The 18,650-nt window shown below is 37.7% G+C and overlaps 2 protein-coding genes across 2 annotated transcripts; one reads left to right on the top strand and one right to left on the bottom strand.

Moving 5' to 3' along the window:
* Positions 1–825: 825 nt before the first annotated feature.
* Positions 826–3,975, bottom strand: LOC147858180 (uncharacterized). The gene is made up of 4 exons (XM_087326930.1): positions 3,080–3,975; positions 1,986–2,226; positions 1,788–1,905; positions 826–1,142 (listed from the first exon to the last, which is right to left on the bottom strand). The coding sequence occupies exons 1-4, from the start codon at positions 3,778–3,780 to the stop codon at positions 1,051–1,053; spliced, it is 1,152 nt and encodes a 383-aa protein (XP_087183056.1). The 5' UTR covers positions 3,781–3,975; the 3' UTR covers positions 826–1,050.
* A 4,832-nt stretch (positions 3,976–8,807) lies between these two features.
* Positions 8,808–17,438, top strand: LOC147858179 (putative glucose-6-phosphate 1-epimerase). Its single transcript, XM_087326863.1, has 8 exons — positions 8,808–9,018; positions 14,311–14,385; positions 15,133–15,189; positions 15,281–15,441; positions 15,895–16,029; positions 16,121–16,223; positions 16,317–16,416; positions 17,096–17,438. Exons 1-8 carry the CDS (start codon positions 8,878–8,880, stop codon positions 17,317–17,319), a joined length of 996 nt encoding a protein of 331 aa, XP_087182989.1. The 5' UTR covers positions 8,808–8,877; the 3' UTR covers positions 17,320–17,438.
* The last annotated feature ends 1,212 nt before the right edge of the window (positions 17,439–18,650 follow it).

Genomic DNA, 18,650 nt, shown 5'->3' with positions numbered 1-18,650 from the left:
AGTGGTTATTGTAACTGCTATACTTCCAAGTAGAGAATGGAAATGCGTGACCTCTGAAGTTATATATGTGTGTGTCACAAAAGTATAACATAGTGGCTCAACTTTACAAGCAAAGGTACAAAATTCTCACATCTTACCATCACTATATGCATTGCTTAAAAGAGGCCACTATAATAGTGTGTAGCTCCAAACAGGTTTTATGTGCGTCATTTCATTGATGTCTATGTTGCTAGGACCCAGTGTAATAGCATTAACATACAAACAGACGTTGGGTATGTCATAACAAGTATTACTGGAGACAGGTCAAACTGACCGTGATCTTTGAGTGCCTTCCACCAGAGGATGAAATCGAAATGGTCACAGAAGGAGAAATCCACTGCAAATATATTACATAGTACTATAATTGATTCACACTGCTAAGCAATGTCTTTGTTCGTTTATTTCAGAATTAATGTACAGTCGACAAGCATTTTCTTTGTTCATTTATTTCAGAATTAATGTACACTCTACATATGCACAGAATAAAGGCCTTAGGAAACCAAATCTAGACAAATTTGTAAATCAACCTTTCTACTATCATTTCTTTCACCAGTAAATCCACCATTTTAATACAACACCCATGGATTCATGTGTAAAATAAATCAATCTTGTCCTCACAATGCGGCATCCCGCACCAGAAAGCCACAATAAACACGGCTTCCGAAAACTTTGACTCGACCTTTTACTCTTGTCTTTGTCTTTGTATCTCTTTTCTCCTAGAAGTTTCGAGTCTTTTTTCACCCAACAAAAAAATAATGTGCTTCTAAAAAGAATATATCCTCTTGATACAAAAGAATGCAACAACTCACTGCCTTGTTACTAGAAATACATGATAGAAAAACCCAGCTGGAAAAACTGGCTTCAGACTTGCTTAGCAAAACTTGTGAAGTTCTCTCTACCCCCAAAGAGAAGGCACTATGTGGACAACTACAACGTTACTACATGTGAGGTAGTACATATAATTGATATTGAGCTGAAGTAGAAAGAAAACAAAATTCCATTGAAAAGTCACTACAAAACTAAGGCCACTTTCTCTTGAAGAATTGATGGAGCTCTTCGAGCAATGAGCGGCTCATAATGATCAGCTCCAGATCCACACCACCCTGTCATGATATTCAAACAAAACATATACTTAATCTCTTCACAAGCATGCCAATGCAAAATACATGCACATTATTGAAACCACTTCAAAGACCCAAATACACTGCACATGCAAAAATAAGATACAACTCCATTGTCTGCATAAATCAAAGTTCAATTCTTCACACATTTCCCCACATCTAAACATGTATCAAATTGACATATCTTTCTGTTATCTTCAGATGAATGCTCAAAACATGTAATTCTGAGTAATTTCATACGCATTCATTCATGCACTCTCTTTATCTCTACAAAGCCATTCTCTTCAAAACCAAGCCCAGAAAGGTGTACATATCCAAGACTAAAGAAACCATATTGATTCATGCATTTCCACCATCTCTATAAAACCACTCACATAAGCATGTACACATACCATCTCTTCAAAATCCACAATGGAATATAAAGGTGTTGCATTTGTAGAAGAGCCGAATTAAATCCACAGCTTTTAGTAAGGCAAACAAGTATTTCCCCACCCCCATCACTTTGAAGCCATACACAAATATCAGAATGCATTCCCTTCAAAGAAATTGCTCTCTCTCCCCCACACACAATAAATTGGAATGAGATGAATAAAAGATGCATGAGCACCACAAAATCAGAAGTTTTACCAGTGCCTTTCATGAATAAAAAAACGGGGTAATGCTGAATCTCGCCCCGTGGTCTATGAGAAAGGAAGAAAACACAGTGCTCTTCATCCACCATAGCATCAGCTCCATGAGCTTGAACCTGAGCCAATCAATACCACTAACTCAAATTCAAAGTAAATCAAACTTAATTCAAACAGAGGGAGAGAAAGAGAGGAATACCACAAAGATTTCTCGGTGATATTCTGATGCAAGACTTTCAATGGCTATATCATCGCCAAAGGCAGCCGCTCTGCCTTCTCGGTTATCGTCGATGCTGATGAGACCATCCTCTGCATACATCAAAGTGATGATATCATGAACATCATTAGTATCTCCAGCAATAGACATGTATTTGGCCCATGCATCACCATTATCCACAGCAATGCACCGTTCTTTATATACTGTCTCAGCAGCACTTTCACTGAAAAAAATGGAAAAATGATTCAAGAAAAATAGAAATAACTGACTCTCCATAAACACCATTTTTATTATGCGATTTCTTCCTAACTCAATTGGAAATAATGAAGGAAGAAATTAATGGGAAATAATGAGAAAAAAAACACATATCAATCTATCATGAAAGAAAGAAATGCATTTTTAAATAGTTCACACTGAAAATGGAAGACAGATAGAAAAGAACGTCGTTTTTTTTAGTACCAAACACATACCTTTACAGACTGTTTCCGCAGTCTTTTCAGACTGCAAAAACAGCTCTTTGAGGGTAGTTTCGGCAGCAATTTCAATGAAAAACACTCGAAAGAGATAAGTGCATCTTTCAAACTATTTTAACTGACCTATTTCAGCAAATATTTCATTCTAAAAGAGAGGCACTTTCATTTGACATGCAATGCTAAGAAAGAAATGGATTGTGAAGCTATACAATGTTCAAGCGGCGTCTTTCCCGCAGAATGGAAGAAAAGAAAGTAAGAACTTTCAAGCTACTGAGAAGTTTTACTGGGTTTTACTGCATGGTCTGCAAGACGGGGCAAAATACACTGTATAGCAGGCAAATCTTAGAATGTAGATCGCATGGAATCGATATGCAGAAATAAATTATTCAGGAAGAACACAACACGCATAGAAGGAGAAGAATAAGATGCATGTTTCCTACATACGGAGAAATGTTTCGAGCTACCATAATTAAGACTGTAGGTAGCACGAAAGCCACGAATTTTCGTTGTCACTTCACAAACCAGAGAAAGAAAAATAAAAAGAGAGAGGGATTCAAGAGAAAGATGGGTACCAGAAGAATACAAATGACTGTGTAAACGTACCTAGAGACGCAGCATTGCACGAGCTCTTGGATGGCGGAGTCCATAGAATCTCTTTCTTCCTTCTTGGCGAGCAATTTCACCTCTTGAACAACGTGAACACCCCATCCACATCCCAGATCTGGACTATACAGGTGTTTAATTGCTCGATCTGTCTCAGATTTGTTCAAGACACCGGCTTTATAGTCTCTGACAAACCTCTGAACAGTCTTTTCTCTAACAGACTGAGCATGATCATCATTCAGAGACATAGCTTTTTGCGCAGCAGAGAAGAGACAGTTCCCATCAGCTTCAACATCGCCTCCATGGTGGAGAGTGAAGGCAGAAGAGAGAGGTTTGGATGGATGCTTCCAAAAGACGCCTTTGGCAGCGAGTTTGAGAAGGGCTTGGACCTGCTGAAATTCAAGGCCAGAAACGGAGTCCCAAGAGGGAGAAGGAGAAGTTTCGTCGCCATCGCTGGGAACAGAATCGGAAAGAGAAGCAGAAACAGAAACAGGAGGAGAAGGTGATGATGACGAAGTAGAAGAAGAAGAAGAAGAAGAAGGTGGAAGAGGAGGTAAAAGTACGGGTGAAAGCGCCGGAGGAGAAGGGAGGGAGAGCTGAAGAGGATTTTCTCGCCACGGTTCGATTGCAGAGCTATGGCATTGCTGTGGGAAGGAGTCGAGGACACTAGGGGATCCATCGCATTGTAGAAGCTTTCCCATGTCAGGTAGGATCTGAGCGCCAGAAGTTAGGGTTAGGTCACAGAGAGAGAGAGAGAGAGAGAGAGAGAGAGAGAGAGAAGGGGGGTGGGGGGGGAGGGTAGAGTTAGGGTTAGGGTTAGGGTTAGGGTTTCCACACAGACACAGAGATGGGAGAGAGGTGGAGATGAATTGGGGGGGAAAAAAAAAAGAAGTGATGGGGAGGAGAGGGTCCTTTTTTTTTTCTTTTGGGCTTTAAAAAAATGCCCGCGGGTATTTACCACGTGGCAGCTCTCTATTGGGGAGATCCTCTTCCACGTGGCGGATTTCTATTGGGTAAGCCGCATGCGTTCATTGGTTTCTCCAAAAATACCAGGGAGGGGTAGTGGTTTTCGGAATTGCTGAAAACTACTCTTCAGACTTCCCCCCCCCCCCCCCACACACACTTTCAAAGCAAAAAAAAAAAAACACATAAAAAAATGAGTCTTCTTTTTTTCTTTGTTAGATGGCGTTTTTATTCTCTTTTCTTAGGACCTACCACACACACTCCTTCTCCAAAGCACATTGCATGTCGTTCTGCCACATCTTTTTTAGTCATGGATTCTCTCTCTCTCATCAAACCACACAATTTATATTAACGGATGTGCGTGACAAATGCTACGACGGCACCCCAATTGACTGCCTGTCACCACGAAACTACAAGGGTAAGTCGTGTGGGACCTGTTGAATCGCCAATAGGCAAGACCCCCCAACACTCCACCGAGGAAAGAATTTTCAACAATAAAAAAATTTGTCGCGTTCATACTCACTCCGTAGATATGCTTTGACTTCGTGCCTACCATCAAATACGAAAGCATTGTGTGCATCCCAATATATGAATGCAAATCCCTAATACCTCGTGAATAGGAAACGTTTGTAAAATGTGGAAGAAGCTTTGTCTCACAATCTCCATCTCTGTTCTCCTTATGTTCGTGTATATGTCACTCTCTCTGCAATAACCTTAACAATGTGATGGATGCATTTGCATCTCGTGTGAAATGTACCAAATTGCCCACAAAGAGAATTTGCATAACTAATTGTCTTTCTATGGTAAATTCCAAAATTTGATTTATGAATACCACTTTCTTTGTGATTTGTTCAAAGTAACCCATTCAATACTAAGTTGGGTGAGTATGAGGGAGCATCTTGCTACCCCAAGGTTGCTTACAAAACATATTGTGAAACCCATGTTGTCTTTTGGATACACATTCACATTGTGGAGAAAGATGGTGACGGTTACAATATTTTAACTTATTTGGAAGGTTGAAAAAAAAATCAATGAAACAAAAAAGAGTGCTACAAGGCAATCTATTGAGCACGTGTATTTTGTCAAACTTCTTATGCTTTAATAGGGGAGCACACATATGTGACTAAGAGGTGAAGGGTTAGTGTGTCCAACTTGGAGATGTTGTGATGAGTTCCATGCATGCAATGATTCACCTCATAGTATGGGATGATCCTCATCCTCAACCCCATGACTAGGGTAATGCATTCATTTAATCATAGTATGAACCATACGTGCATTTGCACTTGAGAATGTTCCAATCATTCGAGTATGGTAAATACCATACGTTTGTATTCATGATTTATTATAAGGTAAAAAGTTTTGATAACATACGCATTCGTATGGAAAAGAATGTTTGCCAATGCATTCGAGTATATTACATGCTATGCATTTAATGATTTTCTCTTAATACTCCGCTCAACACTCCATTCTTGACTTTCATATACGAGCTCAACCTTCTAGGTGGTGCTTTATGGACAACGCCCCAATTATCACACCCTCTTAATTATGTCTCACAAATTGCATTATTTGTCAAGCATGTATGTATGAACCTATAATATATGTTCATGTTGCAACTTCATATTTCCATAGTTCGTACCTTATATACCTTCCATGACCTCATACTTGATGTATGTTGATGCCATGATGCAACTGTGATGTCTATCTCGTGTGATTGGGGGTGACCTTAGGCCACCCTTTGAAATAATCTAAAGCCTTACAATCTATTATTGCATAGAGAATGTAAGAGCTAAGATTTGGGTAAGATCACAAGGTATGGTTGACCGTGATTAATGGGCATTTTTACATCGCATTAATTTGACATCTACAGTTGATGTTTGCACATTAATATTCCAATTTGGACGTTTTAGCAACCTCCCATCTCATCCCATTGGAAAAACACCCTCTAAGTATGAGAATTTTTTATGATTCATTAAGAGGGTCTAGGCCCCTTCCCATGTTGGTATGTAACCTAATATGCATATTGAAACTCAAAAGTTTTAGGTACAACCCAAAACCCTTTATGCAGAAATTCCAGTGATCTTCCCTTGAAAACCACATTTTGCATATTATCACTTGATAGTCATAAGATGTCTTACACCCTAATTGAGCCATTTCTTTAATTCAACCACCCCATCAAATGATAATATTTTGCTCTTATAATTTTATTGGAGCTCAAATCCAACATTCAAGCAACATTTGGTAACCCATGGTTCGACATATTCTTCAATTTTATAATGTACTTCTATACCCTTACTAATTCCAATATGTCAATTGGTTGAGCACATGTTTCCAATAGCCTAACCATGTAGGTTGTAGTGGATTTAACTCCCGTTTGTCTCCTCACGAATATGTTCAAATTTTTCTCGATCTTATTCCATGCATTTGGTGAGATAGGAGTCGGATCACCCCACAATTTACTTGTGTCATAGTGGCATTAACTATCATTAGTCTAACCTCTCATGCACGTGTCTCGCATTGGTTGAATCAATTCCCCAACATGTAATAACTTATCCAACTAGCTTAACGCTTAGATTCAAAACACATGGTTCATTTATTTGGGCTAGGTGCACCACGATCCAATAGTATTATATTTGAAGTTTTACATAAAATGTATGGATTCTTCCTTATACGTAAAAAGTAAGGTATCAAAGAGGTTGCATTGTTCTCGTTGTTTGTTATTTTTGTGCCATTCACATTAACAATTAGTTTGCTAAATTGGTGAAATGCTTCTAGAACTCCGAGTAAGCATTTCTAACCCTTTGCATCATATGAAAAGATAACCTCATTTTTTGCATATCAAAACAATAGAATAGATGGTTTCATGGACCAGGTAGTGTGGTAATACTGGACATCATTCCTTAGCCCATGTTTACTTGGAAAGTATTTAGAAAATATGCACGCGATCTTTAATTTGCTCCTCGATTTGCCATAGAATGCACTACCTAATATTTCGGGTGGCCTAGAAATCCTGAAATATCTAAAAGTCTCTTCGGTTGTGGAACTTATTATTGGATTTTAGGATCTAACTTGCTCATATAAGGGTGCAATACCCATTCTATAATGAATGACTTCCAGTTTCAACCATTATATTCCACAAGTCACCAATTAGTGTTGCATGAAAAGCTTTTTACGTAGACATGAAATAATCTTTGAATGTCAATATCTCGATCCTTGCTTGATAACACTAATCTCCCTCTTACGCATATCACGTTTATCTCATATTCACCTCGTCTTATGCAAGGGTGTCTTTCATACATACACATGGCTCTCAATGCTAGTTGAACATTTACATAGGAGAAATAGAGAGTGGTAGAGATGGGATAAAGCCTCATTCCCAACCTAAATGGTGTCTGGGAACGTGGGATTGCACAAATGGATACACATGCTTCTTTCTCATGCCTCTATTAATTAGCAAGCTCAAGGGATGCTTTTTCGCTTTCCACATTCAATGGCTCATCATTCTTCTAATGATCAAGCCATATGATGCAAACAACATTGTTTGTGTAGTATAATTTTAAAACACCAAACAAAGGGATTAACGAAGCAAAGTTGCAAGGCCATGATTATTGAGGGGGTATGCTTCCATTGGTTGACAAGTGTATATACATGGTGATTGTCAATCTTGGCACCACCAACATTCATTTTCTAATCCATATGGGCCAAAAAAAGAGAGCAAAGCATACTAAATAAATGCTATTGCATTGGATGCATGCTAATCAATTTGAGCATCGAAATGTGGTGTAAAATAACGTGACAATATAAATCTAGATGATATCTGCATACATGGTTAAGAAAAATTTATTCCTGATACTTACGAGGATCTAGATATATACAACAATGGGGATTCAATCAAGAATCTTGGATTACAATTATTCACTTATCGAGGGACAACACGTATAAATACATGAGATTTTTGTGAACATTGAACCACTGTCAAACATATATCGTGGAATGAGCAACATTTTTTGTTATGACCTAGTGAACAAACTGCACTTGACTTCCCCAATAGTGAGTGCAGGGGAATTGGACCCATAACACACGAGTAATGTAAGTACGAACAACGAGGTAAGTGAAGTTATATACCTTTTGATCATAGAACTACCAAGAACATCATAATACACGTTAATTTTGATGAGTGATGCTTTCTCTTTGCAGTAGTGCGACTTATGCAATCAGAGGCATCACACATGCACTTGCACATGCACATGCAACCTTGGCAACATGATATATCAGGTTTAACTTTATATACTACATGGACAAACCTACTTGCCTCAAGATTCCTTCCACACAAAGAGTTCCTCGAAAGAAAAACTAACAAACATCCTCCTCTCCCCACGAAAGAAAAAGCTTATATTGCAAGGGCCAAAATGTGATGCGGCAGCTAGTATGAAACCATCCTGTATAATTCAAGACCCCCTCAACTAGTATGAAACCATCCTATTTAATTCAAGACCCCCTCGGCCCCCCCCCCCCCCCCCCTCCCCCTGCCCCCCAAACCCCGTGAATACAAAGCCTCAGTTGTGTAGCACGAATGAACACATAGTGAAATGATTCATGACATACAATGGACAAATGGACGAGGACATAATTCCATCAGCCGGCCGAGCGACCCCCGAGAGAGTGTGGATAGAATCCATTGAATCACGATCAATCAATTGGTCCTCAGGAGAGGGACCAGAACCTACTTCACCTTGTTAGATGATGATATGCACTGACGGAGAGAGTTAGCCTGATCCACAGACACCCCCACAGACACCCCAGCAGGACACATAGAAACCCTAAACACGTAACTGATCATGAGCGATGTAATATCTGCCGAAACAGATCCACCGGAAGTAACAGAACATACTATCAAGAAGCCCCCTAAACAGTTTACTGTCGATCCTAATGGCCTAGAAGTGGTTGTCTTAAACAACCCTCGTGGCTTCTCTGCACAGGTACATCCCATCCCATCCCATCCCGCCCTCTTGTTTTTATTTATTTTAACTTCCTGTACGTATTCGTTTGTTTTTTTCAAGGATCTAGTATCCCTCCCCACTCTTCGGATTATTTCTATTTTCTTTTTAAAATTGAGTAATTTTGGTACCTTTTTTGTGCATGTAAGGATCTAGGACCCCTGATGAAGAATTAACTTACTTCATCAATCTTAGAATAACGCTATGATGATGGAATTAAGGCTTGAGTACACCCATGTGTTCAAGAAAGCGTTCTTTAGTAATTGGCTTCAGTTACTTTTTCATGCATGCGGTAATTGGACATTATGAGAAAAGACCGCAAATTAGTAGGATTTTAGTCTATTTTAGTGGTTGAATATTAAAAACTAATAAATGTTTGACAAGTTATATCTTTTCCTCCATAAAATATTACAAAATTATTAGAGAATGCCACCAACTTATAGGAACTTGGTAGATAATTTTACGTGGTTGTGTCCAATTAAAATTAAAATTTAGTAGGAAAAAACGTTTATTTGTCTGATTTTGTTTCCATTATAAAACATTCCAACCCTCACCTTTGCCACAAATTGATAGGAATTTAAACAAAAAAATGTATATATTTTGGAGGATTTCTTCCTTTATAAGCATTTCCAATTAGCAACTTTATATATATCGAACTTCATTTTACTGAACAAAGGCACCTGTTTTCCAAATACCACAAGTCTCCAACCAGCCAAGGCTAAATGGTTGGATGGATGCATGAATTAGATCGTGCTCTACTTTAATCCAAGATGGTAGACACCTTGGTAGGATAATATAGGACACCCATATATCTGCTTCAGTGTGATGGAAGAAACACCCCCACGAAGAGAGGTAATATTGATGGTGAAAATTGTTGAGAAGTTTACAGAGATGTAGCACTTCATAAGTTCCATCTTTTAATTCACCTTATCCTGGCTTGATTTTCTAGCATATTGGGGATGATAGAACACTCATTGCGTCATGGATGGATCTAGTGAATTTAAATTACCTGAGGTTTTAAGGAATTCTTTGTCCTATATAACCTTGATTCAATTTGGATCATTTGTCAAGGTGTTTGCCTCATCATCACCTACATTATCTAAATTTCTTGCTGAGATATTCATACATCAGTGGGGTTTTCAAGAGGATTTCCATCCTTAGATCTTACCATATCCACATGACTTACTACCTTTTGGGAATTTTTGTTGTATAGCCTACTGTAATTAGGATCATTTGTCAAAATGTTTACTTCACTAATATGTACATTATCTAGTGTTTTTGCAAAGTTGTACTTTCCACCTAATTGAGCTTGTCTAGAGGTGATGCGAAGACTTTTTCTTAGCTAGCAATCACTGCTTTTCTTGTTAGGAATCAAGATAGTATATGCATGCACTAGAATTTCTAAGGTTGTATTCACATTAAGTGTGGAAGTTGTGATGTGTTTACAAGTGATAAAGAGAAGTACAGCAATTAGCCTGATGGAGAAGAAAGGATTTAAGCTCCTTAAAAAGCTTGGAATATGCATCGCAGCACCTAAAAAAATGAACCTTGGGAAATTGTTCAAGCTTTTGTGAATGCACTCGAAGAGTGTAAATGTAAGGAAAGAGGATTTTTCCTTGGTTAAGAAGTAAAGGTGGTAAAACAAACCTCGTGAGATCTTCTCATGATACTCTAGCTCTCTCTCTCTCTCTCACACACACACACACACACACACACACAGAATAGGGAAGACATGTATCGAGACACATAGTCTAGCACATCCATGTCCATACGTGGCCACTAATAGTATTTCTAACCAAGCCGAGAGTCGTTTTCCCAAATGTCCAACACATGGACTATCATGGAATAATATGTCACAACTTGATTCCTAATATTGGGAACTTGTGGAACACATCTCTCCTTTTTTCTCGAGAACCCCTTGCTCAACGGAGAACTTCAAGGGCAGTATTCTATTGGAGAACTGCTCTCTCTAGCATCTTCCATGTGATGATTATTCTAAATAAATTTGTCTGCTTTTTGTGCTTCTTGTGTAGCATGTGATGTTTCACCTTCGAATATACGGAAAACTCATTTGGTACCTAAGTCTACACAAAGCATTGTTGTCTATGTTATCTTTTCCTATATTATACTCTTTTTCCATGTGGGAATCCTCAAATCCAATTTGGTAGAGAAATACTTCATAATCTCATGATCAGTCAAAATTTTAACTTGGGTATGTACAGTTAGTAATACCATCTCGCAAATGCATGCATGGGCCACTTCATGTGCATTGCGAAGAGGTTTTTGCTCTTGAAAGCTAATGGTCTATCTTGTTGAATAAGGATGGCCCGTACAACTACATCACGAACATTAATCTTTAGGATATATGGTAGCGATGGGTAAATCATTCTCAACATTGTGTAGATGCTAGCATATCTCTGGATGAATTTCTGAAGAACTGGAAAGCCCTAAAAACAATCTGAACTCCGACACATGACTTGGTGTGGGCCGATAGAATAGAATAGTTTTTTTAATGTCAATGGGGAGAGGCCAATGCAACCATATAAGTAAGTTCTTAATTGCTCTAAAGTTAGTAACCAAGTTGGTCGGAGACTTGTCACTATCTTGCTCATCACCCATGCAAGTTAACGTGGCATTAGCCAAAACCTTTCTCTTTCTATTCGGACAGTCTGTAAGTTAGTGTTGCCCCAAACAACCAAAACATAGAGCTTCCTGCGAAACTTTTTTGTTGTTTCTTGGTTAAACTAGATTTATGCTTTTCATACGAGAAGGGTTCAAGGACCCTCATTTTATCTTGCCAAATATGGGTTTACTGGGAAACAACAATTTTGTAGACTGCTTAGACTTCTCCCGCATAACAAAAGTGTTTCTAATGCTACCCATTATTTGCCCTATGTTGAGGGATTCAGCTAACAGGTTTTCAACATTCCTTATATACGTGACAATCTCAATAGCCGGACTGAGCATGGTACATTTCTCTCTAAGAACTAACGGTCAAAGAGTGTCCACAAGACCTAAGGCAATATTGTGTACCTGCAATAATCAGATATCTTCTTGTGTATACTGTGGATATTATCTCACGTTATTTATCTTCATACGCTTGCACAAAAGTTTTGTTGAGTGACAAAGAACCAATCATCAAGGGACCTACTGCACTTCTATGGAAGGGACAAAGTTATTCATAAACATTGCTTTAAAATTAACCCCTTCCTAGGGCATTTGGTTATCTTAAACTACTTTCCTCCAACATCCATGAGCTATGACTTGCAGGTTAAATGATGCATGTTCTATGCGGGTTTGATCATCAATTCTTGTGAAAGTGGTAGATTTCGATTTACAAGCCATTGTTATATCGTGTTTGCATTCCAATCTGAAACATTGTCCTTATATTTTGGTGGATTCAAGTCTTTTATGAAATAGCTAGGCTTATGGGATGCTGGTGTGTTATTAGATGAAGTTTTGCGGATGCGTCAACTTCACTCCCAATGCCTGGGGTACATCAACAGAGTGGACAGACTGACTGCTGTCAATTGTTCAAGCAGGGGTTGCTCGTGGATATAAAATCTTTGATTGACTACCTCCCTGAAGTCACTAAGTCGCTCATTGATGTAAGCATCGGTGAGGACATCCTCAATCTAGGGGTTGGAGCAAGTAGATTGGGGAAAACTTGGTGATGACCATACTGATATTTGTGATGCCAGTAGTTAGGACCGAAAAACAAAGGTGTGGTCTGTTCTAATGCGTGTCCTCTCAACATTAAATTCCTCTATATATTAGCCCCCATGCACAGTGGCTAGTTTGCATCTCTACCTTTTGGATACAATATTTTCGTATTGTGTGTCCACACCTATGCCTAGGGACATTCTAGAATGGTCCCATGAATATTAAGGTTTTGACAGATCCCCTTGCTATAAGACTGCATGGAAATTTAAATTAGATGAACCTCTGTCCATATCCACTGTTTGATGGCACTCTTGGGTTGGGGCCAAATTCTGAGATCAAAGTATAGCAAATATAAGACCCTGTCTCTAGTACCACCAGGGTAACCTTGTGCTATCCTAGCCTATCAGCCTCTTTGCTAGATCTCTAGTTAGTGTGTGTCCACACCACAAGTGAAGTGTGATCCTCCCTTTATAAGCAATCAATGGACTGTGCCAATACAACACTGAACACCCATCGACTATTTTTCTAAGATAGGGGTCTTCTATAACATGCACATAACAGGGTTCTTTTTATAATCACAAAAATTACAAATAGTTATCAGGCTCCATAGAGAGGAAAGTTTCCATGATAAAGTTCTAGAACATAGATTTAAATACTATGATAAAGTTCTTGAAGATAAATTTAAGTTATGAATTCATGGCCGCATGACAGCCTTTTGGCACTGGCAGATCATCATCAACATGAAAGATCCTTGATTTATGTAGACATCTTTAGAATGTTTGATGATGTCATCATCATATATGATATTGTTCTTCATATTAACATCAATCTAGAATAATATAATCTTCCCAGGTTACTGAAAGGAGGTTCTACACCATAAACCTCTCATTGTGCCTATACCAACTGTGATGTTTTAATGTTACCTTTTAGAATCTGTGACCCATATAATATGAAGTGCATCATCAACATGCAAGATAATTGATTTCTCTCGACATCTTTAGAATGTTTGATGATGTCATCATCATCTATGATATCGTTGTTCATATTAACATCAATATAGAATAATGTAATCTTCCCAGGTTACTGAAGGGAGGTTCTACACCACAAACCTCTCATCATGCCTATACCAACTGTGATTTTTTAATGTTATCTTTTAGAATGTGTGACCCATGTAATATGAAGTGCATCATCAACATGAAAGATTCTCAGTTTCTCTAGACATCTTTAGAATGTTTGATCGTTATTCATATTAACATCAACCTAGAATAATGTAATCTTCCCAGCTTACTGAAGGGAGGTTCTCCACCACAAACCTCTCATCGTGCCTATACCAACTGTGATCTTTTAATGAGACTCGTAGATAACTAATATTCTGTTCTTATCTTAATACCAATATTTTTAAATACACCATGTCTCATATCTACTCCATAAGTTTTCCGCTTGTCTAGTAAATTTTTGTTATAAATATTGAAGTTTATTGAGAAATTTTCACCCGCATGCTCTTTCCCAGAACTTTATGTTCATAACTAGTTTATAAGTCTTCTTGAAAGAAATTAACTTTACTATTTTCTCTTAAATAAAGCGTAAATTGGACTATTTGGATGCTTTTAGGTACACTTATATGGAGGTCATGTTACTTCATGGAAGGATGATCATGGAGAAGACCTACTATTTATGAGCTCTAAGGTTGTTTTTGCTTTCCATTACCCTTATAATCATATGATCACAAGTAAATAGGGATATAATAATAACTAAATTAAATGTAACAGATCCAATGTTGTGCTTCACTTGGACACAATGATATTCAAGCCCCCACTTGAACAAATTCAATATCTTTGGTAGTAAAAGCATTTGATACAATTATTAAAGGAGATATTTTCAAAACCAATAAACACCAAACCATATAGCTGTTAGGTTAAGACACACATGATGATCCCGATGTCTAAAACCCAAATGCAAGCCATTCACAATGCACCATTGCAACTCCTCTAACCCATCCACAGCAAAGACCCCTCTTCGCTATCAATCCTCTCTTCACAATTGTAGCTCCTATGTAATTATGCTTTATCTTTATGACTCTCAATCACTTCTACCTTCCGTTGAGATCACAATCTGCTGCCTCACCTTTTCACACTTAATCTGGAGGTCTTTTCAGCTCTCAAAAGTGAACGATGGTGATGGAATTTGAGATTGCATTTTTGGATGTCTAGTATTGTGGGGATGGTTTAGTTTTTGATGTGTTGGACACATTGGAATATTTTGCAGGTTAACACTATTGAGATTGGTGTTTCTTGCATTTTTTTCATAAGCATCACATCAGTAACTTTGTGCATTTGATTTCTGTTGTTGGCCATATTTTTGGTACAAAAGAAAACATGAAAGAGTTTTATTAGTTTTTTAGGATGCTAACTATATTAATGGCCGGTTTTATAGGCAATCTTCAAGCCTCCCAAGCCTATCCGTGGAGGAATTCCCATTTGTTTTCCACAGGTTTGCATTGCCCTCAACCATGAACAGGTTTGAACTATCTGGATATATAGAACCCTTGATCTTAAACTGTACTGTATTGGGGTTTTTGTAGTTTAGCAACATGGGTTCTACAGGGCAACATGGGTTTGCCCGGAATAGATACTGGACCGTTGATGCAAACCCCCACCCACTACCTAGATGTAGTGATGATGAGGCAACAGTTGACCTTATTCTCAAACCTACTGAGGAAGATAAGAAGACCCGGTATCATAGGTATACTTCAATAGCAATTGACATAAAACTGTTTCTGTGGAGCAGCTGTGTATGGTCTTTTCGTGAGTGTTATCCACTATATGGGAAAATACTGTATTATATCACTTACTAATCTAGAAAATCTTTGTAAGACTAAGAAAAACTACAGATAATGCAAGGAGTATTTGTGTACATAGATTTGCTCTCTTTATAAGATCTGGAACTATATTGATACTTCCGCAAAATTTTCTGTATAACTGTTTGTATAGAACAGTTGAGACTAGGTTATTATACTCACTTCTGCTATAGAGAAAAGGCCTTGACCATAAAATAACTTACCGATAAAGATTTTTTTAAATTTTAAGAAAAGCTACATTGGGCTTGGCAATAAAAGAATTTAATCATCTAATCAAAATTTGTTAAGATGTTAAAGATTATGCGTGTAAATAAATACATTTGTTCTGTGAATGTTAGTTTTGAATTTCGGCTTCGAGTTTCATTGGGACCGGAAGGGGAGTTGGACATTACAGCCCGAGTTCGGAATTATGAAAAAAAGCCGTTATTTTTCACTATTGCATTGCACACATACTTCTCGGTCTCTGATATCAGGTGAAAATATTATTTTTCTATGCGATTTTGTAGCTATGTTCGAGCTCTATATCTACCATGTTTCAAGTTGTAATCACATGAAAAATATCAGTGAAGTGCGAGTAGAAGGCTTGGAAACCTTGAATTATCTTGATAATCTGCAAAACCGGAAAACTTTTACTGAACAGGGAGATGCTTTAACATTTGAGGGTGAGGTAAATACCTATAATTTTAAGCACAACTCTACTCTAATTTTTTGTAATAATATATTCAGATTGCTCTTATATTCTTTGAATGCAATGTGGTAGTTTGACAGAGTATATCTGAACACACCAACAAAAATAGCACTTATTGATCATGGAAAGAAGCGGACATTTGTGTTGAAAAAAGAGGGGTTCCCAGATGCAGGTAAGTTTTGTTTATTGATTTTATTTCATGTATCTGCAATTAGCAGATTCAGAATATATACTTGTATGTGTGTGTTTGTGAGGTTTATCAAATGCTCTTGTATGTTGTGTGAACTCCCAAAATAACCTGGAAAGTTTAGAATAACCTGCAAGGAAGGCAATAAAGCTGTTTTCGGTGATGTTTGGTGAAGGCCATTAAATAGTTGATCCCAAGCCTATGGGAGACATAACTAGAGCTACATATTGCAGTTTGGAACTGCAACAAAGCGCCTTAGACACTCTTGGGAAGAATGGAAGAGGTGCTTTGTTGAGAGGGACATGCTCCTCATTATAAGATGTACCAAATTCCAGACAAAAATCTGCCTTGAGTGGATGACTTTCAATGGGAATTCACATACAAGAAAAACACTAGACATAGTAAATCACAAAAGATGGTGTAGGATCACAGTTCTTTTCAGACGAGCCTTACATCTACACATACGAGTAGGATGAATGTAGATATGAATGTGCGGATGCACATATGTTATGTCTGTGTGTATGCATGTGTGTATTATATGTACACACATAAATATACATATATATGGATGCATGTGTATGTGTTCTCATATATATATGTAAGATAAATCTATGCCTGTATTATCATCGATCATAAAATTTCATTATAATGCCATGTGAAACAGTTGTTTGGAATCCTTGGGACAAGAAGGCTCGAGCCATGGCTGATTTCGGGGATGATGAATACAAGCATATGCTCTGTATTGAACCTGCGGCTATTGAAGAACCTATTTCTGTCGTGGATCGTGACGAGTGGACAGGCCGCCTAACGATCTGCACCGTCTGTTCCAGCTACCATAGTGGACGTTTGGATCCTGGCAAGGTTCTTGATAACTTGACCAACATTTAATGTTATTTATGGTTCACATTTTTTAAGAGTGTATTTAATTATATTGGAGCACGGCTCCAAAGAAGAAAACAATTGTTTGATTGAATAAATTGGTATGGACTTTGACCAGATTTCTTCTCTTTTGTATGTATTTTTGTATTCTGTTTTTAATGGTGTTTATGCTGAATATACATATTTAAGAGTGTATTTAATCATATTGGAGCACGGCTTCAAAGAAGAAAAACAATTGTTTGGTTGTATAAATTGGTCTGGGCTAAATTATGCCTCTTCTTTTTTGTATGTTCTTGTGTATTCTGTTTTCGTTAATTGGTGCAGAGAATGATGTAAGACCAACTGCAAAATGGTTTGGAGTGTTGAACTATTTTGGTTTTTATAGGACAGAAATGATGCTCCAAAAGAATCTGTTCACCATTCGAATTTGATTCATGACCAAAAGACATTTTTCCACATACATACTGACACAATCATCACCTTAGGGAAACTTTGTGTGAACTAATTAGTATGATTAAGTGACGAGAGACAAATGGCATCAAATGTACAAGAAGGCTGCACATGGTCTTTTACCTTGTCAAAATTTGGCTTCTTAATATAGAGTTATTGTTAAGGAATATGCTAATTTATTCCTGGAATGTGACTACAATGAAATGTGACTTATGCTACATGATCTTTGTCTACCCATTGTTATGTTGTATGATATTCCAGTGGGCATTGCCTCATGTAACTCGGGATTAAAAGTACTATGTATATACTGAGGGTTCTCTTCCAGGATTAATCAATTAATCCTTCAATTAGGTTTTGTAAAGACGAGTCTAATTTGACAATCTTGATTGGGTGATCAAAGACCGATTCAAATCCCCCTCTTAGATGGAGTACTAGTCATTCATAACAATCATTCTACAAGGTGGGCAGAACATGGTGAAGGGCAAGAAGCTTACTATCATTATGGATTGGGGAGAAAATTCGTCGGTTTAAGGATATGCTAAATATTAAACATTATAGTTCGTGAGAGCTTACCAATATGCTGGTTTGAGCAATAATAATGTTGTCACTTTAAAGAATGGAAGCTCTATGACCCAAACAACTGCATTAGTACCAAATTTGGGTTCTTGAAAGCTTTCTTATGGAGAAAAAGTTCCTAAGTTTGATACTTCTTGGATGAACTTTTATAAATTGGTTAGATCAAATCCAAGATTCTTTGGGTGAGATTGGGGTCTCTAATTAGCCGAAGGACTAACAACTAATGGCTATCGACCCATCACCTCACAATCACTTGAACATTAGCTCAACTCAACAATCATTCATCATTAAACTCTTGGCAATCGCTTATGGCA

The sequence above is a fragment of the Azolla caroliniana genome, unplaced genomic scaffold (genome assembly GCF_043228905.1).
Source record: "Azolla caroliniana isolate FFs.n. ecotype wild unplaced genomic scaffold, voAzoCaro1.0.p SCAF_11, whole genome shotgun sequence".
NCBI lineage: Eukaryota > Viridiplantae > Streptophyta > Polypodiopsida > Salviniales > Salviniaceae > Azolla > Azolla caroliniana.
The sequence above is the reverse complement of the archived record's forward strand: the minus strand, read 5'-3'. Positions and strand labels throughout refer to the sequence as shown.

Excerpts from the sequence above, each read along its gene's own strand:
- LOC147858180 (XM_087326930.1), bottom strand. The coding sequence starts at position 3,780 with ATGGGAAAGCTTCTACAATGCGATGGATCCCCTAGTGTCCTCGACTCC. Across the intron at positions 2,227-3,079 it reads GTGCAATGCTGCGTCTCTAG|TGAAAGTGCTGCTGAGACAG; the intron begins GTACGTTTACAC and ends CATTTTTTTCAG. Across the intron at positions 1,143-1,787 it reads TTTATTCATGAAAGGCACTG|GGTGGTGTGGATCTGGAGCT; the intron begins GTAAAACTTCTG and ends ATATCATGACAG.
- LOC147858179 (XM_087326863.1), top strand. The coding sequence starts at position 8,878 with ATGAGCGATGTAATATCTGCCGAAACAGATCCACCGGAAGTAACAGAA. Across the intron at positions 9,019-14,310 it reads CTCGTGGCTTCTCTGCACAG|GTACACTTATATGGAGGTCA; the intron begins GTACATCCCATC and ends GGATGCTTTTAG. Across the intron at positions 16,030-16,120 it reads TTCTCGGTCTCTGATATCAG|TGAAGTGCGAGTAGAAGGCT; the intron begins GTGAAAATATTA and ends GAAAAATATCAG.